The sequence below is a fragment of the Schizosaccharomyces octosporus genome (assembly GCF_000150505.1).
Source record: "Schizosaccharomyces octosporus yFS286 unplaced genomic scaffold supercont6.1, whole genome shotgun sequence".
NCBI lineage: Eukaryota > Fungi > Ascomycota > Schizosaccharomycetes > Schizosaccharomycetales > Schizosaccharomycetaceae > Schizosaccharomyces > Schizosaccharomyces octosporus.
The window spans coordinates 2,817,978-2,841,964 of record NW_013185619.1 but is presented as its reverse complement, the minus strand read 5'-3'; the positions used below and the strand labels follow the sequence as shown (position 1 = coordinate 2,841,964).

Below are 23,987 nucleotides of genomic sequence, written 5' to 3'. Positions count from 1 at the left end.
TTGCTGTGTTCAGCTTCACTTTTATTCAAATTTATTAAAAATTCTGCCTTACCCTTACTGCACTGAGTTCCTTATTAATAAAATAGCAAATTAGCTTAAATCTCACTAAAGTCCATTTGAACATGTAGGTGAACAGTAACCTGTGTCGATCTGACTACTGCAAACGCTCATTGTTGGCCGACTTTGAGTAGTTTCAGTGAATCCTCGAGGAAACTGGAGTCTCCCGTATCTGTTTTTGAAATTTGGTTTTTTGCAGGGTTAAGTTGCATTCAAAAGTGTCAGTGCGAGCTACACTGTTAACTTTTCATCCCTTCAATTCGCAAACTGTGTATTATACTTAGATTTGAAAAAGTGCTTTGAATGGCTGACTTTTCTAATTAAATTAAAAGACGATTTCCTTTAAAGTCGCTGATTTTGCTGTCAGGTTGGATTCCTTCACCATACCTTGTACCTTTGCTCGACTTCTAAAATTGAATTCTCAGGAATATCATACTTGATAGAGCTTGGGAGATTTTTGTTCATTCTTTTGGTTACTTGCTGGCTTGCTGGTGCATAGTTACTATCATACCTTCTTACTTTTAAAAACCGTTGTTTTCCGAAAATTCAACCGGATCTTGCGAACATCCATTGCCTTAGTGGTACTTTCTTTACTATCTCTTTTGTTAATTTGTCTTTAGTTTTTCATCATTCCAGAAGCCTGTTGACTTGTCATAAGTTTTACAGAAGATATCCGGACATTACACGTACCTATCTAAAGTGTGCATAAAAAGCATTAGAATTGCACCTACCTTTGAGTTAATCTAACTTTCTTATTATAACTTCTTTGTTAATTGCAATGAATACACAAGAGGCTTTATCAATTCAAATACAAGAAGAAGCTTCTCAGCTGTCTACTAGAGAGGAGCTGGTTTCTCAAGTGAAATCATGTTTGCATTTAAAAAAAGGCGTGAAACTTTCTTATATTAAGAATAATGCCCGAACTCTTCGTGACCCAAGCAAACACCTATGTCTACTTTGTGCCGTGAATTCAGGGACGAATGAGGATTATGAATTAAATCTTTGTACTAATTGTGGCTATCTATTTTGTGCTCATAATGATAATCACTCGATAACTCATTACAGAAAGAACAACAAGCACTCTGTTTTTGTTAACATCGTAACGTTGAAATGTTTCTGTTTTGCATGCAACATGGAAGTTCTTCCATTTGAGAAAAAAAACATGGTAATTCGAGACGTTTCTCAGTTTATCCGTGCCAACCTGGTATCTCCATTTTCTTCTGAGCAACAAGATAGTTCATTTAATTATAATTCTAAATCCCAGGAAAAGTTATCTACTTTTTCAAAACACTTTTCTAAATCTCCTCCTTCTCCTAAACTGCATATTATTCATCCAGGTTTGAAAAATATGGGTGCAACGTGCTACTTTAATTCTGTTCTGCAAGTCTTGTCTTCATCTGAACATCTTCACGACTGTATTAGCCGACGTCCATTCCGTTCGGATAGAAATCCGAAGTTGCATTTCGAAAATCATCTAGATTCTTCGTTGCTTTCTGCCTTTGTAAGGTTTATGAAGTCCTTCTACAGAGCAGACGGATCCGTAACCGTTTTCCGCCCAGGAATTTTATTTAGCGAATTTCGTTATCGTCATCCTCAGTTTAGTGAGGGAATTCAACAAGATGCGCATGAACTTTTGAGGTATCTACTTAATGATTTAATAAACGAGGAAAAAGAAGTAGCTAGGGTCGGTAGCACTATCGCGTCACCTTCGCCCCAATCACATTCTAATGCTGCTTCTGAAAATGGGCACCAATCAAACAATAACCATAAGCCTGCCAGTCCTTTGACTACTCCTATAAATAATCATTCCGTCTCGGTGGGTGCTGATATTGTCTCGTCATATATACATTCTCCTAATATTTCTCCTATTCCCTGTGCGAGCAAGGAAGATCACTCGATACAGAATGTTGACTCTAGTCAATTAAACATTGTTAACATTAGTGAAACAAAAGCAAATGAAAACTTCGTCATAACAGGGTCCAATAATCCTTTTAAAAAGGATAATAGACGAGATATTTACAGTCATTTACAGAAAGGCTTATCCCAAGATGGGGTTGACGAGGCAAATAATCACTTTCCAAATTTCGACGAGTTTACAGCATCTAGCACAAATGATTCTGATAATTCGATGAATATGGATGAAGAACATGCTCAGACAGTGATAGATTCTTTATTTACTGGTCGCCTTGTAAGTCTTATTCTATGTAAAAACTGCAAGGAAGTTAGCAAAAGCTATGAGCCTACACAAGATTTTTCTTTGTCTATCCATGCTCACTCAAAAAACTTGAGCAAGCGTCATCGTTTTCACCGCGCACTGCGGTCTCGCTTTGGAAGGTCGCCAAAGAAACCAATTGATGTACCAGACGTAAAAATCATTATTGATGATGTTAATTCTGTAAATGAAAAGAATCCTGACGAGTCTAACGAAAACAAACCGGAAACGCCAACTGAACGTGATGCTGCTGAAGATGAAAAATCAGCTGGTAATTCATATTTCCAAAGTTTTCGGAGGTTGAGTAATCGATCTATTCATTCTCGCCGGTCGCAAAAACAGTCTAGTAATTTATCATCTCTCATTTTCCCCGAGTCTTTAATTGCTGATAGTGCTCATATAAATGAGCCAAATACTATTGTTGACTGTTTACGCAACTTCACTCGCATAGAAGAGTTAAGTGGTGATAACATGTTTGCTTGTGAATCTTGTGGACGTAGTTGCGACTGTAAGTCAGCCTCTAACCATGGAAGTGTATCACAAGAAAACACCGAAGATGAAAGTACTTGTGATTGTTCTTTGAATTTCACCTATCGTGAAGCTTATAAGCGACTGTTGATTGATTCACCGTTACCGCCTGTGTTTGTGATTCATCTGAAAAGGTTTCATCACAATTTTTCAGCTGATGGAAGTTGCGACCCCAAAAAAATTAATGGGTTTGTACAGTTTGAACAAGAACTAGATGTCAATGAGTTTGTCATGCCCACAATACGGTCGTCCGAAGGAAATAAGTATAGGTTGTTTGGTGTTGTGGCACATTCAGGTACATTAAATTACGGTCATTACGTCGCATATGTGTTGTCTCACAAACATGTTCCAGTGGATAGATCTACATCTCCAACGTCTGAAACATCGGAATCAGAAACAGAGCCAGGAAGCAAAGAACGTCAATGGTTATACATAAGTGACAATATGGTCTTGAAAACTTCGTGGGAAGAGGTTTCTAAGGTGGAAGCTTATATGCTTTTCTACGAAAAAATAAAATGAAAAGCTATAGTCAGGAATACTTCGTCATTAGATGTACATTCTTTTATAAAATATTTATTTATTAATTCTTTAGGAGGATCTGTTTATTACAATATTCGTTTTGAAACCGACTGTTACCGTTCAAATGGTTTACAAGGGGATTATCTTCAAGCACTCTTAAGTTTAGTTTACTTATTTAGTTTTCTTTCACATAATACACGATGGATTTATTGTTCATCCTCATTCGCTAGTCTTTCCTTCGTTTATGAAATTGTTTTCATTTATAATCTGTACGATTAAAATTGCTATTTATGATGCGTACTTTTCAGCATGGTCTCATAAAAACAAGGTCTCATGAGATTTATCAAGCTATTCCTCTGTTTCGTGAACTTTTGGTAATCTGCAAGCATCCTAATACTAAGCTTTTAATAATACTTGTAAATATAAAAGCTAAAATATAAAGATAGAAATAAATAAAAAATAAAGAAATTGTAAACCATCGTGGGATCTTTCATATTTAAAGTAAACCAACGAACCCTGCGTTTTGGCAAATTCCTTAAATTCCAATTCTTCTTGTTACAAGTCTTCATAGTCCGCTTTCATGGTACTTTTGCTCTTATAATAAGCTGTTTATACAAACTCTAGACGTTTTACTGTGGATAAATATCAACTTTTTAGGCGACTATTGAATATAACGGAAAATATGAATACGGCTAGCGGTAATGTCAGTACTACCTTACAGGATCATGAAAGATTAAACAAATTACTTGAAATAAATAGTCATTTATTATGGAGATGTGCCGAATTACATCAAATAAAAAAGATGTACGCTAGTGATTCAGACGTACAGAGTAGAATGGCTATTATGCTTACAAGGTAAGACGAAGATGCTAGATATTTGCTTGAAAGATCTGGAGGAAGTTTGAAAGAAATAGAAATCTGACTAAATAATAGATACATGCGGCGCATTAAAGATAATCTTGCATTCTTGGCATCTTTGGCCTCTGGGCGGCAAACTCAAGCAGTACCTCCCTTAACATGTCCTGAAGGCATGCCTTACTTAGAACCTCATTATGAAGACCTTCGACAGATGTTCCAGAAGTTGCAACCCAAAACACCTGCATATGCAATGCAAAATACTGACTTGAATCCTCAAAACACATTTTATAGTCATTCAAATTCAACCAGTTCGGATAATTCTTTTATGAATAAATCTTTTGATAATGGGATGAATCCTAATGGACAACATGCATCGCCGGCAGTCGTGAATACCTTACGGTCGCAACAAGATTTAATGAACCCTTATAATTCATACCCACAAAACCATTATGCTATAATGAATCCTATGATGTCGCGAAACTCTACAGACATGCACCCTCCTGTGTCAGGTATAAAGACTACTCCTGATAACGTTCAACTTAACAATGCTCCGCAAAACATGTACAGTCAAGATATATATCCTAATGTTCAACAAAGAATACCTGACTCTGGTCAACGACATGTTCCAGTGTTCAATCAGTTCCAACAGAACATTTACCCAAAATAAAAGTCATGTATCAGAACGTAGTGTCTTCTTGTCTTCTTACTGTCTTGTTGGGTTAGGTTTCGCCTGCATATATTTCTGGTATTGCCAATCTTGACTTTTCCATCATGCGAAATGTTCCAGTGTTTGCTATTTATAAATTCAAGTGAGAAGTGATTTGGATTTATATTCGAGATATATAGTCAAAAAAGATAGGGAGTGAGAAACTGTCCATGCAAAAAATAATGAGTAGAATAAAAAGCCTACGGCATTTCGGGCCTTATTTTATGTTCGATGATACTGAATACTGACTTTGGGCTAATTTACTCTTATTGCAATGATCAAATGTCAAGACATTGTCATAAGAAAATATGTAATAAAAAGGATACTGTTGGTAAGGGACATGGAATGCGAATTTACTAACAAATTTCAAAGTTTGTTAAGTCCCTCGAAAATTTAATAATAACAAGCAATAAGAGACCCTAGCTATTTGACAAAATACAGTAACTCTTGGCGGACACTATTTCTTCTCTGTTATTTTGGTGTACTAATTTGCATATTTTGAAAGGGGCTCAAATTACTATCTGGAAACTCCATTAAAAGTCTAATGGCGTAACAAACTAACTTAAATCTACAAATCTCCTTAATAAATGCCTGTGGTTCTTTCTTCTCGTGCGTTCCGCCATATCCCTGCAAGTATGTTTTCAGTTGATTTGGATTCAAACAATTAATGTCATTCTATAGGTCAAGCATCAGCAGGAAAGTTCTGTCCGTCGATAAGTGGGACTCGTTTTGCATCCTCAAAAAGCATTGTTTACAATGTTTTAAGATGTCTATACTGAGGCTCTTTTCTTGTTTATCTTGGAATTAACCGTTTCTTTTTTTTTCAATATTAAAATAGTGTCGATATAAATAATTTCAACGTGCTGAACTTTTCCATCCAAATTTCTATTTTTTTCCCACGTTCTCTACGTCTTTTACTATGCTACGAAATCCCCACTGAACTTTCGAATTCTTGAAATCTTCCAGTTTCTCAGGAAATTGAGATTTACCATCTCGTAGAAATGCCTCTTTCTCGAGTTAAGACGCCAGTTTTTTGTAAAGGTTGATTAGAGCTGCGAAAGAATCATCAAATGATGGACCAAGTCCAAACGGGCTTTCTGACAAATTATGGTTCCTTTGTCGAACAGCTCATCGCGGTGATAAGATGAAGCATTGGTAGACTATAGCAACTTCTTGGTATATGAGAACATTGACAAAAATTACATAGGCTAACGGTTTTTTGCTATAAATTACTGTTAGCTAGTCTCCTCGTAAATAACGATTGAAGTTTACGATACATTGTACTGACTAATCCACTGTCGAAGGTGTATACTAGTACAACGTAATACAGCTTTAGCACAAGTTTGATAAAAGAACGGTTAGACATTACAGTGTCTTGACGACGTTCTTAGAATGCACGATATATACTAGAAAGCCATGAAGTTTAAAAACTTGCCGAAACATAAATATAGCGAGTGCTTTCCATTCCTGCACTTGGCTGCTGCTCCTGCTTGGTATGTTGTCCTGTATAGATGAAATTTTTCCACAAACTCTTCATCAAAGACATAATACATGTAAGCATATTTACTATGGAATCGAATCCTCTTTAAGAAACACAAATTGGAATGGTTATCATGGCTAGGAATATAAAAACAAGAATGTTTGCAGCCCAATAACTACCTAAATTGTGATCCATTGAACGCGCGCTAAACTCATGTCTCCATTAGTTGCAATAACTTGCAACCGTCGCAGCGGCGAAAGTACTTGGCACCAGTGTCCAATAAGTAATAATAAATCAACAGGAATAAACCTGGAAATTTTTTATAATTACTAATAAATAGTGAAAACTCCACCAAGCGAAGAACTGGTGTTTAATGATGCAACCGAGGTTGACGTACACATCTTTTCGACAATATCTGAACTTCTTATTGAATAACACTCGGACAAAATTGCTGAAATCGACGTGATAATGCGAGATTGATATAATTCTGTAGCAAAAAAACCAATTTCTTGGACTCGATGGATCATCAGGACCAGCCCAAGAAACAAGGTACTTAATATTTTCTATTGGTAAATATAGAATAAACAATAGATAATTGATTATTGGTAATAATCCCTCGAGTCGCTAAAATTTCGCCATCTAGCAATAGAAAGCAATTTATTCCCATAGCCTCATCATCATATACAAACCCGCTTCTTACTTTGTTCGCTAAGTCCGTCTCTTAAAACTCTTGGATTTCGTTTCTTTGGAACTTGTATACTATGTAGCAGTTCAGGTAGTGTTGTCAAAAGTCATTATTATGCTTTATTAAAAGGGGAGACTCCATCAAAAATTACTTATTTAAAGTGTTTCAGAACCGTTTCTTTGTTTTTGTCTTTTCTTTATTTTTTTCTGAATTTTCTAGGTATTTGGTAAACGAAACAGTAAAAAAAAAAAAAAAAGGCCCGCTGTATTATTTATGGGAGAGCCCGACCCGTACAGTTTATCATATATCGTGGAATATATAAATATATATAGTTTGATTTTCCTCTTTAAATACATATACAAGTTTGTATAGAGAGATTGGTTCAGTTCTTATGCAGCTCTGAAATCAATATGGGGATCCTAGTGATCTTGACTTCAAGTTTGTTTGGAAAGAAAATGTAACCAAGGGATGTAATAGAAGAGAATCGCAAACGTAAATACAAAAAGAATAAAATAAGTAAAAAGCCTACAGCATCCCGGATTCCCATGTTGTCTCCAACCATAGTACTAACGAGACCCTCAGACGCTTAACTGCAGTGATCGGACGGGAACTGGTGTTTTCGCCTAGGTGTGGCCGTAGACATTTACAATGTGTAAATAAAGGTATTTCTCCTGGATATCCTACTTCAAAATGCAATTTGTTCAGTTCCATCTGCGTCTGTTTACATGGCTGCATGGAAGTTGTAGTCTGATAATTCGTGTTTCAATTCATTTACTTGACTCCTAAGTAGACGACAATTTGATTCATTAGGTTACAAAAATCGGATCGTTCAGTTGAAAGATTTGTGCTTGCTATGCTGTAAATGAAATTTAACATTGACGGTAAGGCAATCACTCGTTCCCTACAAATCATGAAAGACATGTGATTACACCGCACAGTTTTGAGTTAGAATCGGTTGATTATTTTGCAAAATTATTGTCATAACAATTAAACAATCATTAAAAAGGTTGCTTTAACAAGGATGTTCATCAGAAAGAAAATGAACGATTCATAAATAACACTATTGCGAGACGAATTCTTAAATACATAAAAGAATGAACGTGAAAAGCAATCAAACCTGCCGAATGAAGCTGTGCTTACTTTTGTGGACAAGAATGCAGAAACTCGAGGGATTGCAATTGATATGAATGCTTCCAAGGAAAATGTGATTTATAGGAGGGATGGAAAAGATTCGTTAAAACTCAAACTTCAGCGCTTTGCCCAGCAAAAGGTTGAAGCTCAATTTCTTCGTTTTGAGATGCTTCGTCTCCTTGATTTGTCCCTTTTAACTTGGTTAATAATTGCTCTATGATAGGAAGCATTTACGTAATGTACATACCAAAAGCAAGATTCGCAGCATTTCTTATGCCATTTCCTGTGCCATTTACACCGTTTCCTATGCCATTTACGCCGTTTCCTATTCCGTTTCCTATATTAATGACTAATAATCTAAATCGTTCACGGGCAATTGGATTCACTAGAACAGTTAGAATATTTCGCAAGTTATAAGACATACTCCAAAATAAAACAAACAAGGCAACGTTAACAATGCAAACAAAATAGAAAAACCCTTTGTCCATCTTTTCAAATCCTATTACCTGCTTTACAAAATAATACACGGAATAGCAAGGGGCATTCAGAGAAGCCGTACATATTACTGCGACACACATGTTGGCACACATGTTGGATAGCACTGTACCAGTTTGCTTGAGCCATTCTTTAGGAATTAGAGACATTGCTAATAGTTAGTAAAAATAAAAGATAACGCCAACTTACAATAAAGAAATAATGATATCGCTCCAATAAATCCGCCAAAAAGTCCCCAAAAGTCTTGCGCCCTCACAGGAACCTTGAAATAAAAGAACATTACGAGAAGAATACAATAAGCCCCAATGTACCCAAGAGACGCAAAAAAAAGAGATATATGATAATAATCCACTTCGAATATGTCGAATCCGATCCAGCGTTGTTAGTGGACTCTTGGGCAGAATGCTGAGCAGATCCATCAGCCATTTCTAAATCAATAAATTTGTTCGGAGCTAATGAATGTATTAGTGATGAATGCTCTTGTTGTTTGAGAAAGGATAGAGCGTTTGTCAAGTCTGCTGATGGTAATCAACAAGTTTATTAATCTTAAACACAACAAGTAAACAAACAAACATGATTCTTCATCAAAACTGTTTTTAGCCTAGACATTTTCAACAAACATACAAAAAAACCAACCCTTCCTTTCTATTTCAGTAAATCTTACCTGAATACGGAGGAGGCGTAACCTCTGAAGAATGTATATCTGATTTCTCATCAATGAGCGTTTTAAAAGACTCGTCAGAGTCTGAAACAGGGCTGTATTTATTCTTCATTTTTGCAATGGCAAACCAAAAACCAAAAGAGCACCAATATCTATAGCTAGTTCGAAATTAACTAGAATTACCAAGAAAAGTCTGTAGAAATCGGTTCCACCTTTCAGAGATTAAAAAAAAAAAGGAATTGTTCCTTATTTCTAAAGAAAATCAATACCTTGAGTAAAATCTGTCTAAAACCAAAGATAGGAATAAAAAAAAATCATGGTAGTGGCCTTTCGCATGTTTCAATTTCATAAAGCAGCGACATTATGTCACCGACTGGGTCGGACACGGGAACAGGCCGAGCAGATCCATCAGCCATTTCTAAATCAATAAATTTGTTCGGAGCTAATGAATGTATTAGTGATGAATGCTCTTGTTGTTTGAGAAAGGATAGAGCGTTTGTCAAGTCTGCTGATGGTAATCAACAAGTTTATTAATCTTAAACACAACAAGTAAACAAACAAACATGATTCTTCATCAAAACTGTTTTTAGCCTAGACATTTTCAACAAACATACAAAAAAACCAACCCTTCCTTTCTATTTCAGTAAATCTTACCTGAATACGGAGGAGGCGTAACCTCTGAAGAATGTATATCTGATTTCTCATCAATGAGCGTTTTAAAAGACTCGTCAGAGTCTGAAACAGGGCTGTATTTATTCTTCATTTTTGCAATGGCAAACCAAAAACCAAAAGAACACCAATACTTATAGCTAGTTCGAAATTAACTAGAATTACCAAGAAAAGTCTGTAGAAATCGGTTCCACCTTTCAGAGATTAAAAAAAAAAAGGAATTGTTCCTTATTTCTAAAGAAAATCAATACCTTGAGTAAAATCTGTCTAAAACCAAAGATAGGAATAAAAAAAAATCATGGTAGTGGCCTTTCGCATGTTTCAATTTCATAAAGCAGCGACATTATGTCACCGACTGGTCACATCCTCGTTACGATTATTCGACTTTCGTCTTTCACCGAGGCTTCTAGTATAGATAATATTAACGAATCGATTATTACAAAAAGTAAACAAAAGAACCTTTCATCAAAAAAATACAGATTGTATACTTAGAATAATATATACACGAAATTGGAAGTAAAAATAACTTTATTAAAAAAATCCTTGAAGAAATCTGTCTATCTAGGGGCTTTAAACACAGTGAAAGTTGATGTAGATGGAAAGGAAATCTTTGGTATGCTGGGTCCGGTCTTCTGATTGTTCATTAGCTTGGGCTATGCTTGTTTTTTTTGCATATTATTCATTACACCGCTTTTCCATGACTATACTCTTGATTGGAGTCTATTGCTTTAGCTTTTTCGATATGCAAAACATCACCTAACTCAAAGTACCATGGCGATCAAAAGGAAATCCAAATGCAACACGATGCATGCATACGTTACGCTAAAACAGGTAAAAAAAAAACAAAAAAAAACGAAGGAAAATCCTACAGCACCCCGAATCCCCGTGTTGTCTCCAACCATAGTACGAAACTAACGAGGCCGTCAAACGTTTTCACCTGCTGCAGTGATCGGACGGGAACTGGTTTGGTGTTTTCACCTAGGTGTAGCCGTAGACGATTCTATTTTTCTATCAATCTACTTCTATTATAAAGGACTCGTCCAGTATTTCATTACGTTTGATGTCGTTTAAAAGCATCTCTACTCGGCTCTAAATTTTGGTTATTCCACGGCGGGATGGAGAATGCTTTCATATTATAATAATTATTATAAGATTTGTAAAATAACTTTTCTTTCTGTTTTTTACTGATTCACATTGTTGTAGAAAAAGCATCAGAATGAGTGTTTGGGTTTATGGGTTGAAAATGTTGTTTTATAAATTGGGTTCTTCTTGAAATATTTTATGGTGCGGTTGATTTAACTCTCTAAATGAACGATAGTCTAATGAGCTAAGCTACAGCAGACCTTTTGATCTGAAGATTCGTGCGTGCTATACTAAATGAAAATAGTAACTGTCGAAACTCACATTCATTCTTGCCAATTGTAAGACATAATCAATTACGCGACTCGGCGTTGAGTTAAGCAATAGTTCATTCTGATGGAATACTCGTTGTCAAAATCATGAAATAATCATCAAAAAGGATGTTCTATTCCGATTGCGAAGAAAATGAACGATGCATAAACAACAGTGCTGTGAACTAATTAGAAAAGTCGTAAAAGAGTGAATTACTAAAGCGATCAAAGTTTGCTGGATTTATCAGATTCAAGCTTTTGTGACAGCGAACACAGGGAACTTGGTGGACTGCAATTGACATGGATGATCCCAAGGAAGGATCGAAGGCGAAGTATACAAAATGAAAGCAGATTCGGTGAAACTCACACTCACATTCAAACTTCAGAGCTTTGCTCAGCAAGAGGCTGAAGTTCGGTTTCTTCGTTACGAGGTGGACCATTCCTTCTAATTCTGTTGTTCTGCAAAGTTAATGAAAAATCCTAGGTTAACAAAACTAAATTTACTTACTAGACGTGTAGTCACATGGTCTTCAACAATGTCTGGGTTATCTGGACAAGTTAGAAAGGTTCATAGAAAATAAAACCTTACGAATGAGAAGAACAAACAAGCATATGTTCAATACGGCCAAAACAACCAACACCATGGCTGAATGTATATATTCAATGCCTCCTGATAATTTCAAAACATAACCCCCGACTCCATTCAAACTTATCAGTATAATTAGGGCTTTACACACAGCAGGTGTGAATTTCTTTATAACTCTTCCAGCTTCCCTGTACCATCCTGGATACGTTACAAGAATCGCTAAAAATAGGTCAGTTATTCGAGAACAAGATATTCTTAACTTACTTAATAGGAAAATAAAAATAGATCCAATAGAAATGGCAGCAAGCCAATAAAAAGCTATTGAATACGGAGAAACCTTGTAACCAAAAATTATGACTAGACAAACAACATTATAAAAGAGTATAATAGTCATTAGTCCTACGAAAAAGTTTTTCCACCATTCTTTGTTCGCTGAAGAGTCCGACCTAGTATTATTAGCAGATTCTTGGGCGGAATTCTGAGCGGATCCGTCAGCTATTTCTAAATCGATAAATTTGTTTGAAGCTAATGAATGTATTAGCAATCGAAGTTTTCGTTGTATACGAGAGAATGAAGGTATTCGCCCTGTTTATTGACAATCGTCGACAAGTTTAAAATAGGATTCCTCAGTAATAACTCTCAATAACAAACACCATTACCTTTCCATCGCAATGAATATTACCTGAATACGGAGGAGGCGTACCATCTGAAGAATGGGTGTCTGCCTTTTCATCAGTGAGCGTTTTTAAGGACTCTTCAGAGTCTGAAACAGAGGTGTATTTATTCTTCATGGTTACAATGCCACATTAAATCCCAAACTAACAACTGTAATTACACTCTAATCAAAATCAACCAGAATCACCAAGAAAAGTTCTTAACAGTTGGTTCCAATTGGTGCAGAGTCTTCAAAAATAGGAATTGGACCTTGTTTCAAAAAGCAAACAAATCCTACAGCTTTTCTTTTTCTTTAAAACCAAAGATGCAAATTTAAAACTCTTGGTAATGGCTTTTCGCATATTTTAATTCATAAAAGCTGCGACATTATGTCACCGACTGGTCACATTTCTCGCTACGATCTCTCGTAATAATATAATCCAAAAGAGTCACTGTTTATTACAAATAGTAAACAAAGGAACATTCGGCAAAACAACCATGCTGTTTGCTTTGAATGATGTTAACTAGGTATTGAAAATGCGTATTTTTGATTTAAAAGGTTTTATGGCTGTGGGGAAACGGATTCTAGGAGAAAGCTACAACGCTCTCCATTTTCGTAGTTTTATTTTCAAATCCGTAAACACATGGAAAGTTTGTTGATGCGACGTCGAACTATGGTAAACAAAATTTGTACGGACAAGTGCATTTTCTTTTCATATTTATTAAATTTATGGTAGTTAAACGATAGAAACAAACAAAAGCGATTTCTAACTGTTCATTCAAATCATAATATATATAATAGCGTGCGCTTACTAACTATCGATAAGTCTCTTTAACGAACTGCATCACCCAGATGTCAAATGGGTTGGATGACTGCTTCACCTCTGCAAAGCTCTAGTCTTTGCCATTGCGAGCTTATTTTCTGGGTTTCAAGACTCTTTTTGTCATTCCTACTTTAACGTATAAACAAAGTTGATATGGAATCTTTTTGTTTTCGAAATTATACGCTTTTTGGTCCTTTTACTCTGTAATCAATAATTTTCGCAGTAACTTAGTGATCAAGCAAAGGTGATTAAGAAACTCTTTTAGTCACAGTTATTTTCAACAAAAATGAATGAAAAAGAAAAGGAAGGACATCAAAAAACCGTCGAACCAGCAAAAGTTGCTTGTTTGAGCTCTTCTACAAGTTCTGAGAGCTATTTACCGAAATACAGCGAAATCCCGTATTCTCATGTTGACAATATGGAGAAGGGTTGTTTATGTTTACAGTCCGATCCAGATCCAGTTCCACCATACTCAAGAAGACATCAAGAAGCTTATATTGGCATGGCGCAAGGAAATGGTCCCTCGAATTCTTTACGGGTCTGTAAGAAAATACTGTGGTTGATTTTCTTGCCGGCAAACATTGCGAGAATCCCGGAAGCACAGCGGAGACAAGAGAATGAAGCTCTTCGGCTTGGTTGGTGCCTTATTGGTTCCATTATATTGAACTTTTTCTTTTCTTACAAATACCTTGTCCCCTTTATAAAGGAATCAATGAAAGAATATGTATTGTTATGGTTTCAAATTACTGTAGCAGCTGTTCTTGTCATCGTGGCTTTCTACATGTTCTTATTTGTTTGTTCATGTAAGTGAAGTGGTGGATTTGTAATTTTATATTTTTACTAATGAGATGCTTTTAGTGTTGGTGGATTTTATCGTTCTACTTCTTTCTGGGATTATTACCTTTTTTTCTGGGATTATTACCCTTTTTTTTGGGATCAATAGTGCTGTTACGAGTGCTCTAGGTTTCAGGATGCCGTCAGAAAGAAACGACTTAACGGATGATAATTGTATCCCATTAAACAGCATGTCGTCAGAGCCTGAATATCAGTTTAATAATAGTAGTGATAATACTTTCGAGCAAGCCTCTTTTGAACATTCTGAGCAATCTCCAGGGTTACGCCGGGAGCCTGGTCAGTCTAGGAATGTGGAAAGTAGTGGGAGTTGATTGATACGTAAAGCAAAGCATTATTTATTATAATGCCTAAAATATTCGGTTGTTCTCCTGCGTGTTCGTGTTTATGTTTATTTCGTCCCTGCATATTTATTTTAAGAATGCTTATTACTGGATGATTTTGTCATTGCATCTATATAGTTAAGTTGAATTGCTTGTTTTTATTTATTCGTTTGATAATTTATTTTCTGATCGTTGTTGTTCGTTTCATTAGTCTAGGAAGATCTTCAGTTCTTTCCTTGAATGTAAGAGTAATCATTGCATTTCCAACTTCCACTGCTATTATTACCTTAATTAAAGGACCATGTCGATCCAAATGCCAGCCATGTGCTTTAACAAAGAGCAACAAACAAACGAAACAAAAAAAAAAGAAGGAAAAGAATTAAAAACGAAGCGGTAAAAAGCCTACAGCATCCCGGATTCCCATGTTGTCTCCAACCATAGTACTAACGAGACCCTCAGACGCTTAACTGCAGTGGTCGGACGGGAACTGGTGTTTTCGCCTTGGTGTGGCCGTAGACGCTCTGTTTGAAAGCTATAATGTTTTATAGTCGGACTAATTTACTCATTAGTTTGAACCCTTTAAACTCAAAAGATTTTGGAAGGTTAGATTCATAGTACTTCCTACATTGTTTCAAAAACTATATCCAGTAACAGCTTGCCTTTATCCGCTTATTCCATTGCAAATCAAATATTCTAATTTATTCAAACGTTCAACATAACGTCCGATGTACAAGTCTTAGTCTAATGATGAATTATATTTTATATCGTGTTACTGTTCCTAATACACCCGAAGGCATTCAATCCTACTTTTGGTAAACAACAAAAATTATTTATAAACCTAGGACGCAAAAAATAAACGAAGATAATATCCAAGAAACTGTTTAAATAGGGAGAAATCGACAATAAAATCCAACATCTTTTAATTAAGGTGCATGACAAAACCAAAATTTCCCAATTTCGAAACATCCATACAATTGATCCCATTAGTATATGAATGTTTGCATATATAATAAAAGGGAAAAGCTTTGAAGGAGAATTCCTTGAAGATTCAAGAAAAACTTCGTCAATTTAAGACTTGGATTTCTTAGACTTTTTCTTCTTTTTCTCATCAGAAACTTGTTCTCCATCTTCAGATTTTCTCTTCTTTTTCTTTTCCTTTTTGCTATCTGATGATTCATCAACATCTTTACTCTTGGAAGACTTTTTCTTTTTCTTTTTGGAATCTTTGTCCTTAGACTTCTCTTCCTCACTTTCACTCTCGTTCTTCTTATCGTCATCGTCGGCAGTAACGATAGTATCAGTGGCAGGATTGTACGCGGCTTCACCACTGATTTCATGCTTCTGTTGCTGAACTGAGGTAGTGGGTAAAGGCAATAATTTACCACCTTCAAGGGAACGAAGACGGTTTTCAACGCGGATGCGATTCTCCAAGCCGACATTACCATCAACAGTATTCTTGTCAGTCAAAGCATCAACACGAAGGGACAATGCAGCTTTGGTAGCCAACACTCTAGCAACTTTACCCTTGTTTTTGGAATTAGCTTGACCAACCAAGCTGGCGTGATAGATCAAACCGTATTTAGGAGTGCTGTGCTTGGTTTTTAAAGCACGGAAAAGAGCCTTTTCAGCACCCAGAATTTGTAGAGTGGAGGCAGGCTGCTTTGCCAAGTTCATCAAAGAGCCAGCATGAGCAATCAAACGAGCACCAACAAGTTCACCGACAAGAGCAGTCAAATTGGGAGCAATGGCGTGCATTCTGTTACGGAGATACTCGGACAACTGAGCTCTGTAAGCAGCTAATTCAAGAACTTGCTCGGCCAAGATAGAAATGTTCTCTAAATCCTCTTCGGTAATTTCAGTGCCCATAGAAATCTCAGCTGCACTCTTTAAAGTGGCTTCGACTTCCTCAGGAAGAACATCGCTGAAGTCCGTAGAAGAGCAGTTGGTGCGCATACCCATAGTTTTGATAACGCGGGCATATGCCAAATGATCTTGAACAATCTTGCCCATTTCAGGGAAATGCCAACCATACCACTCGCGAACACGCATAGCGTATGTGTTTAACTCTTTGTCGAGATCGTCAAGAAGAGCAATTGCCTGAACAATCATTGTGTCGACCTTGTCGGGAGAGAACTTAAGCTTATGGCGAGAAAGCGAGTGAGAAAGACCCAAAGACATAGCATTGAGATCAGTGGGTGCCAAGCCAGCAATCAAAGATGACAAATGTTCACGAATACCACGGTATAAGTCCTGAACGGAAGAGTCGGACATAACCTCGAACTCAAGGCCGGGCAATTTGTTGATGGCATTACCGAGCTTGGGATCAGCAACAACAAGCATATTACTTTTTTTCTCGGATAAGTCTTTCAAAAGAGATGATAGCTTAGGAGAAACCTTACCCTCAATAAGGGCTGAAACATTATCGAGGGCATCCACGGTACTTTCAAATTTTGCGAACGATTGCAACTTTAAGCTATATGTTCTGTTAGTGAATTCCACCATAAAATTTTTTATCTTCATACAGATTTGAAGCACCTTCAGCTGTTTTTAAGTCATCGACTAAGGCTTCACGTTTCTTTAACAATTTATCTTTTGCCTTAAAAACGGCATAACCGGCCGCAGTCTCTATACTTTGTTAATATTTTGTTTCCTTAATATTTCATAAGATAGAAGATTATTTACCTGTAAGAATCAACATTTCTGCGACTTTTCACGTTTTAGAACGTGTAGTATGCTTTGGTAGTTGTTGGTGAAGCGCAGAAAATTTATGAACGGCCAAACTTTGTGGAGCAGACAACAGCACTTCTGTAACTGGAATACCGAACTAGAACGTATATTTTGAAATTTGCAGTCGTAAACAAACACTGAAAATGTATACTTCACGTGACGAATTTGTACAATTCCTTCTTTATGGCTTACAATTTTTTAATTATTTTTAGTCAACAAATTCTGGTTTAAAAAAGCTTTATCTTTTGTACTGCAAACAAAAGGTTCGTGGGCATTGCTTGTAGTAGAAAACATAATGTGTAAGAGTCAGGTGTCATTCAATTTTACATTGGACTGATTACTTTTTTATTCATTTCGTAAGCTTGACTTTTACTTTTATATGTAAGTTGAATATGAATGCCATTTCAATCATAATAGTGAACGATACGGAAAGAACACAATAATAGATTTTTGAACTGCTTTTTGAAAAAGGAAATAATAATAAAGTAGAAGAATTAGAAAAATCATATGCTTCCTGGATTAGTTTTCCTGCTGTAGTAATTTATCATCCCAGTCCCGTATTTGAATTGGGGGATAAGCAAAACGCTAACTACGAAAACACTTGGTACATTTTGAAAGAGCAGAAAAGTTAGAGAAACTTCTATTATATCATTTAATTTAAATTATTCATAGAAGATATTCCATTCGCTTTCCAATATTAAAGCTCAGGCTCGAGGGCTTTTTTCTCGGTCAGCATTGTACTATGAAATGAGCAGTCGTATACCAAACGCAAATGATGTGTTGACAAAGCAATGCAGCTCTCCTTTAAATATCTATAACTTTTATATATATGTCCAAACTGAAGAGCGAGGAGTTGATTTTCTAGATATGTGGTTGGATATTAGTTTGCTCGACATCCTTACCAGAATCTATTATAAAGAAGTCGAAAACTCGCACTCTATTGCTACACAAAGTAGCTCTACCCTTGGCCTTAATGGTTCTCGAGCCCGGACACCCAATCAATTGAACATTACTTGTGGCTTTTTGGATGACTACTATCTCCCTAATTTTGGTCCATTATTTACAGAAGACATACTAAATATGGAGATTTTAGACCCAGCTGCTCTCTTTCAAAACAAGGATCGTGCATCTTATTTAAAAGAAATTCATCCATCTAATGATCCAAATCCGAAGCCTTTTCTTCCTTCCTTGGGAATGATCTCACAGAACCATTTGTCTGCATTTCGACAAAAAATAATAAATAGATACTTGACAAAAGAGTCCCCTTTTCGAGTCCCTCTTCCCTCGCACTTGGTGAATCCATTGCTGAATGCCTCCAAGTATCAACTGTCCGAGGATCCCCACATCTTTGCAGATGTTCATTCGTTTATGTTTCATTTTATACTCAAACCTGCATACAATCGATTTTTGGAACGGCATATGAAGCACAACATTCATTCGTCTAGCTATGCCATCAGATTTCTCATCGGATACATCGCTACCTTCGCTGCATATTGGCTTGGATTTTGTGGCATCTTTTTGGAGTATTCTAGAAGAATACGGATTTGGACTTTGCTTCCCTTTTTTATTGGATTTTATAATCTCATTTGTTCTTGGTTTTGCTTGGATCCTTTTCTGGCGTTCATTGGATATTTTGAAATCAAACCACTTCATTACTCAAAAATAAAAAACAGGAGGATCCTTCTTCATTTACAATTTAGGGCAGTTTACGCAGGTTTGCTTATCGCTGCGCTAGTAGCTGCAAACACTGCAATATTCAGCAGCGTGCCTTCCGTTCGATTATAACACCGTTCTTCATTTATGTTTGTTAATTTTATGACCACCATTCATTCAAAGCAAATCTACTGAACTATTTGCTATATTTATGGGTCTTTCATTTCTGTTTCATGGCAACAGTGAACTTTTTTGATAGTATAATATAATTCCTTTCAGCATTCGTTCTTTTTACTTTTAATACTCTCCAAAAAGCAGAAATTCAATCTATCACACTGAACCACCCGGCCAGTCTTTCAAATTAACGACAGAAATCAAACAAAAGATAAGTAAAAGCAAGAAGAAGCAATACACAAGTTATTATTCACCAACTGCATTAAGCATGCAAGGTAAGGTATATAGATTAGCAACCGTATTAACAATATTTTGCAGATAGAGAAAACATTTATGGAGACACTCTTTCAAGACATAACTAGAATCTTTCAACAATTAAAGAGGAACTACTATTTGATGGATAAATATAAATTCCTCTCACTCGTTATTCTCGGCGAACAAAAGTCATACAGAAACTCATTATAAAGAACACAAAAAAGCTAATATGGTTGAAGACAGAAATCCAAGGGAAACCAAGTAGACATAAAAAAATCACGGACCAGCCGTGAAAAAAAAAGCCATTAGAGATAAACGAAAAGGTATGAAGCCCTGCGTTTAGCTGGCCATAGATTCGGTAGGAGAAGTAACTTCAGTAGAGCTAGATTCGGGATTGGCAAGGATCGATTCATTTTGCTCTTGACGATTATCTTGAGCAACAGATATAGGAGAAGGAGAGGGGGTTTCAGAATCAACTACGTCTGAAGTCCCTAACCAAGTTGGAAGCTTCCAGACAATAGTGGAAACACTTCGAATAGAAATAGGTTTCTTTTCCCATTTTCGACAAGGCTTACCAGACCTGTCGAGAGCTCGCAAACCCGCATTAATCAAATTAGCATTTGCCTTGGGAGCAGAACGAGAAGCAGCTTGTGTAGGAGTCACGCTTCCAGAAGAAGGACGGGAAGGACCATTTGATTCTTCTACTGTAGTGCCTTGACGTTCCTTCTCGGCCTTTTCTCTTCGCCTAACAGCTCTGGGACCCATTCCATAGGGAGCTCTGGGCTTTTTCAGTTGTGTAAGTTTCTCTTGAGTTTTCGACGCTTGTGTCGGCGAAGAAATATGGGAGCTATCTTTCTCTTTCACGGAATCCACTATTTCTCGAAACCTTTCCGTAGGAAGTCTGAAGTGTAACACCAGTGTTTCCGACATAATTGCTAAAAACTAGACGAAGGGAAGCGGAGGAAAGTTGTGTTTTTGAATATATCTGTTTTCGTATTGTAAGATTGTCCAGCCAAATAAGCAAGGAAGCAAAAATGGACTACTCACTTATTTAATTATGAAAACAAATAAAAGCAACGTATCACACTTTTGCTATTTATGCTTTATATAAAAAAGTAACTTTTGTTGGTCTCAAAAGAAAGTGATCCACAAAATCTAAAAATAAAAGAAAAAAATAGCAAAAAGTAAAACCAGAGTCTTTTCCCGTTTCAACTGTATTACGAAAGGAAATATTTCTTAAATCCTTACTTGAATATTTTTTTCTTTAAATTACTTTTTCCAAACCTTCCAAGCAATGAAAATTCTTCTTTGATGAGGATGTGTAGAGAACTTGACTGACTGGGTTTGTCAAGTCTTGGAATATATGCAAGATGTAGTAGGACATTCATGTCCTCCCATGTTTGTTGTCATCTTGGCATTCCCGCCTTCCTCTGGTCATCCGAGGTGTCGTCTCGCATAAAATTTCGTATAACGAACACCTACATCCCAATACGGGATATAGTGAATCAAACACTTCTATGTATTACGAAATTTAAGGAAAAAGATCTCCATGTAGTGTAAAATTAACAGAAGTTGTTGTATTCTTACGTTCTGACTTGTACACTGAGAGGCAGAACCTGTATAGCAACAGGATAGAAAGAATTGTTTTTTGTTTTACGACGTATGATGAAGGAGTATATGCAACAATCTATGAATTGATATAAAAGAAAAATGTTGGAATAGCGAAAATGCAAGAACGGTCTGTCTGTTGGTACGTTGACAGAAAAGGTACTTAACAAAATCGACTTGTTAGAAAATACAAATTAAAGAAGTGCAGGGAAAGATACATATAAGAGGTGCTCGGTTAGTCTATATGCATTTGTAGAATGATTACATTTAGTAGAAGGTTTGTTTTTATAAATGATATCAAAAGATTTCCAAATCAAGAAAGCGCTTTTTTTTTCAGGTGCTGGTCATAAAAGAGCGGTCTGGTAAATGATGACGATGAAACATCGGGAAAGGAACCAAATTAGGGAGAAAAACGACGAGCGGTAGGTTTACTTGGTCCAAAAAGTTGAGAAGCCATTTCACCAGCACGAACAGCAGTCCAACTAAGCAAGGTCTCACCGATACCGTGTTGATAGGTCGAGATACCGATGACAAAGAGACGACTATTTTTAGAAGGTGAGTTTTCAACCAAGTAGTTTTCAGCAATATGGATATCACGGGGATGGGGAAAAATGGGAGAAAGGATGGTTTCGTAAGATGCATGGTTGTAGCCAGTGGCTAGATAAACGACATCGAATTTTTGAGTGGTCTTCTTTTCGTTACCGTCCAAATTGGAGGCTAAAGTGACGAGAATATGATCGTCTTTTTGTTCCACGGAATCCACATAGGTAGCGTTCAAGAAGTTGTGATAGGCCTTGCCGTACTTGAGTTTTTGCATATACTGTTCACGAAACATGTCTTCAAGCAGACCTTCTTTAACGACTCCGTAGTTGGTGGTATGGCCGTTTCTTAAGCCCTGTATACGGGTTTGCTCAGGGAGATTGTACCACCAATGAGAATTATGACTATCAAAGTACAAAGAGTTGACAAAAGGGCTAGAATCGCTGGGAATAAGAGATAAATTGCGGTACGCCAAGGTAAGGGGAAGCTTGGAATCAATGATGTTGTGGGTGTAATTCCAAATTTCCGCAGCAGATTGACCGGAACCGATGACAAGTACACCATGTTTCGCCGAACGAAGCTTGCACTGGCTATCATCAAACATAAATCCGCTGGAATGGATAACCTGAGGACTTTGTAACGAGGAAAAAGGCTCGGGAATATTTGCTTGACCACCAGTAGCTACGATGACATTTTTGGCAATTTTTTGGTGATCGCCATAAGTAATACGATACAGATCCAAAGATTGGTCATACTCTAATTTAGTTACATTTGCACCGTACTGCACGTAGTCCTTAAAATGACCAGCTGCCCAACAAAGATAATCATGGAACTCATAACGAGAAGGTTCCATGGTCAATAAGTTCAAAAACCCGGATAACCTTTCATCACCATGCTGATGCAAATAATTCAAAAACGAAAAGTAAGAAGTTGGGTCACGTGGGGTAGCCAAATCCTTCACAAACGAAATTTGCATATTTGATCCAGGAATCAGCATACCTGAGTGCCAAGAGAACGAGGGAGACTTCTCTAATACACATATTTTTTTGTTACGCAAAGGATTTTCCGAATGGTCATGTAGAGCCACCATCAAAGAAAGCGAAGCCGGTCCAAATCCAATAATCACCAAATCCAAAGTTTCTTCTGTTCCCATTACGAATGTCATTTTTTTGGATAAACAGTAAAACAATAATATAAAATAATGAAAATTTCCAAACTGATTTACAACAACTCAAAAATTAGACGCCTACTAGTAAGCAAAGGCAAAAGAAAATACTACAATCAATCTAGTCAAGCCGAAAAATTTCCAAACACACACACGCACGCTCACACACACAGACACAGACACGTAAATAGGTTGTTTAAATGAAGCCAAAAAAAAAAAAAAAAAAAGAAACCGTAGTTCAACTCCCTCCCTTAATAATACACTTTTTCGTGTAATATACCAAAGAAAAGTTATAGCGGTATGGAATTCAGTTATATATATATGTATATATATATAAGTGGTGTGGTACTACTAGGTATAACGTCGTTTGTCGTATGTGCAACAACGTATGTTACGTAACCGATCCGATCAGATAAAAATTATCCGATTAGATACGGAAGGTTTGTTTATGGCTCAGCCAGGCAAAGGGAAAATAACAAAAAGGACGAAATTCGTATGAATAATTTCAAAGTACAATCAAATTTCTTCTAGAGAAAGGTTATAGAGCAAACGCAACGCACCTTGTTACGTCTTTATGAGGAATCGGAGACGTTTTGATCGGTCGTACACCATGGGTGAGAATTTTCATCAAACCTTCAATCCGTTTTTTCAAGAAGAGAAAATAAATATAAATAAATACAACAGCGTAAAAAAATTCTTGAAAATAAATGAAAAAAAAAGAAAAATGCAGTGCCGAAAATAAATAGTATGATTTATCAGATGAAAGAAAATTTTAACACTCGCAAACGCTTGTATCACTAAAAGAACCACGAGCAACGTTCGCTTGAGAGTAGACACCCATTTACATCGGGAATTTGATATACAAATTATAAATATTCCTGCTAAACCTTTCGTTTGTTGGGTTTGATCTCAAGAGAAATCAAGAGAAACGCTCGAAACAAGACCAGGAGAAAACGATACGTAATTGTCGAGGTTTATTTCGTCCGACTCGATCAAGCAAGCCGTATGGACATCTATTTCTGTCCAAATTTCGATTCCCGGCATTATAGACCCATTTGATAAAATTGCGTGTTTGTTTATATCCCAAGTAACAAAATAATCAGATCTTATATAGTTACCCGTGTCACATCTTTTCTCAAAACACACTGTGTATTACCAACGCTTTACAAGACTTTGGTTCTTTTTTTTCTTTTTTTTTTGGAATTATCATATTTTCGTTTCATTCGTTTGGTTT

At 36.4% G+C, this 23,987-nt stretch overlaps 9 protein-coding genes and 2 non-coding genes across 11 annotated transcripts; 4 read left to right on the top strand and 7 right to left on the bottom strand.

Moving 5' to 3' along the window:
- The first annotated feature begins 127 nt into the window (after positions 1–127).
- SOCG_02083 (ubiquitin carboxy terminal hydrolase Ubp7) lies at positions 128–3,710 on the top strand. Its single transcript, XM_013160577.1, has one exon. The coding sequence runs from the start codon at positions 836–838 to the stop codon at positions 3,314–3,316; it is 2,481 nt and encodes an 826-aa protein (XP_013016031.1). The 5' UTR covers positions 128–835; the 3' UTR covers positions 3,317–3,710.
- An 85-nt stretch (positions 3,711–3,795) lies between these two features.
- Positions 3,796–7,388, top strand: SOCG_02082 (SWI/SNF complex subunit Snf30). The gene is made up of 3 exons (XM_013160576.1): positions 3,796–4,171; positions 4,250–5,513; positions 5,562–7,388. Exons 1-2 carry the CDS (start codon positions 3,999–4,001, stop codon positions 4,839–4,841), a joined length of 765 nt encoding a protein of 254 aa, XP_013016030.1. The 5' UTR covers positions 3,796–3,998; the 3' UTR covers positions 4,842–5,513; positions 5,562–7,388.
- Positions 7,389–7,567: 179 nt separating this feature from the next.
- SOCG_16180 lies at positions 7,568–7,682 on the bottom strand. Its single transcript, XR_001202983.1, has one exon. It is a non-coding gene; the product is annotated as a 5S ribosomal RNA (ribosomal RNA).
- Positions 7,683–7,866: 184 nt separating this feature from the next.
- Positions 7,867–9,648, bottom strand: SOCG_02081 (uncharacterized protein). Its single transcript, XM_013160575.1, has 5 exons — positions 9,336–9,648; positions 8,983–9,123; positions 8,601–8,822; positions 8,424–8,561; positions 7,867–8,366 (listed from the first exon to the last, which is right to left on the bottom strand). The coding sequence occupies exons 1-5, from the start codon at positions 9,442–9,444 to the stop codon at positions 8,287–8,289; spliced, it is 690 nt and encodes a 229-aa protein (XP_013016029.1). The 5' UTR covers positions 9,445–9,648; the 3' UTR covers positions 7,867–8,286.
- A 2,119-nt stretch (positions 9,649–11,767) lies between these two features.
- On the bottom strand, positions 11,768–12,769 carry SOCG_02080 (uncharacterized protein; the record flags this gene model as incomplete). Its single annotated transcript, XM_013160574.1, has 5 exons — positions 11,768–11,851; positions 11,901–11,941; positions 11,982–12,197; positions 12,243–12,503; positions 12,661–12,769. The coding sequence occupies 5 exons, from the start codon at positions 12,767–12,769 to the stop codon at positions 11,768–11,770; spliced, it is 711 nt and encodes a 236-aa protein (XP_013016028.1).
- A 973-nt stretch (positions 12,770–13,742) lies between these two features.
- On the top strand, positions 13,743–14,622 carry SOCG_02079 (uncharacterized protein; the record flags this gene model as incomplete). The annotated part of the gene is made up of 2 exons (XM_013160573.1): positions 13,743–14,259; positions 14,315–14,622. 2 exons carry the CDS (start codon positions 13,743–13,745, stop codon positions 14,620–14,622), a joined length of 825 nt encoding a protein of 274 aa, XP_013016027.1.
- A 408-nt stretch (positions 14,623–15,030) lies between these two features.
- Positions 15,031–15,145, bottom strand: SOCG_16179. Its single transcript, XR_001202982.1, has one exon. It is a non-coding gene; the product is annotated as a 5S ribosomal RNA (ribosomal RNA).
- A 104-nt stretch (positions 15,146–15,249) lies between these two features.
- SOCG_02078 (U3 snoRNP protein Nop58) lies at positions 15,250–17,393 on the bottom strand. The gene is made up of 3 exons (XM_013160572.1): positions 17,314–17,393; positions 17,154–17,256; positions 15,250–17,104 (listed from the first exon to the last, which is right to left on the bottom strand). Exons 1-3 carry the CDS (start codon positions 17,327–17,329, stop codon positions 15,700–15,702), a joined length of 1,524 nt encoding a protein of 507 aa, XP_013016026.1. The 5' UTR covers positions 17,330–17,393; the 3' UTR covers positions 15,250–15,699.
- Positions 17,394–17,736: 343 nt separating this feature from the next.
- SOCG_02076 (Ino80 complex subunit Ies4) lies at positions 17,737–21,153 on the bottom strand. Its single transcript, XM_013160570.1, has one exon. It carries the CDS (start codon positions 20,368–20,370, stop codon positions 19,780–19,782), a length of 591 nt encoding a protein of 196 aa, XP_013016024.1. The 5' UTR covers positions 20,371–21,153; the 3' UTR covers positions 17,737–19,779.
- Positions 17,887–19,254, top strand: SOCG_02077 (regulator-G-protein signaling domain-containing protein). Its single transcript, XM_013160571.1, has one exon. The coding sequence runs from the start codon at positions 18,106–18,108 to the stop codon at positions 19,141–19,143; it is 1,038 nt and encodes a 345-aa protein (XP_013016025.1). The 5' UTR covers positions 17,887–18,105; the 3' UTR covers positions 19,144–19,254.
- SOCG_02075 (ornithine N5 monooxygenase) lies at positions 21,097–23,069 on the bottom strand. Its single transcript, XM_013160569.1, has one exon. The coding sequence runs from the start codon at positions 22,751–22,753 to the stop codon at positions 21,449–21,451; it is 1,305 nt and encodes a 434-aa protein (XP_013016023.1). The 5' UTR covers positions 22,754–23,069; the 3' UTR covers positions 21,097–21,448.
- Positions 23,070–23,987: the final 918 nt, after the last annotated feature.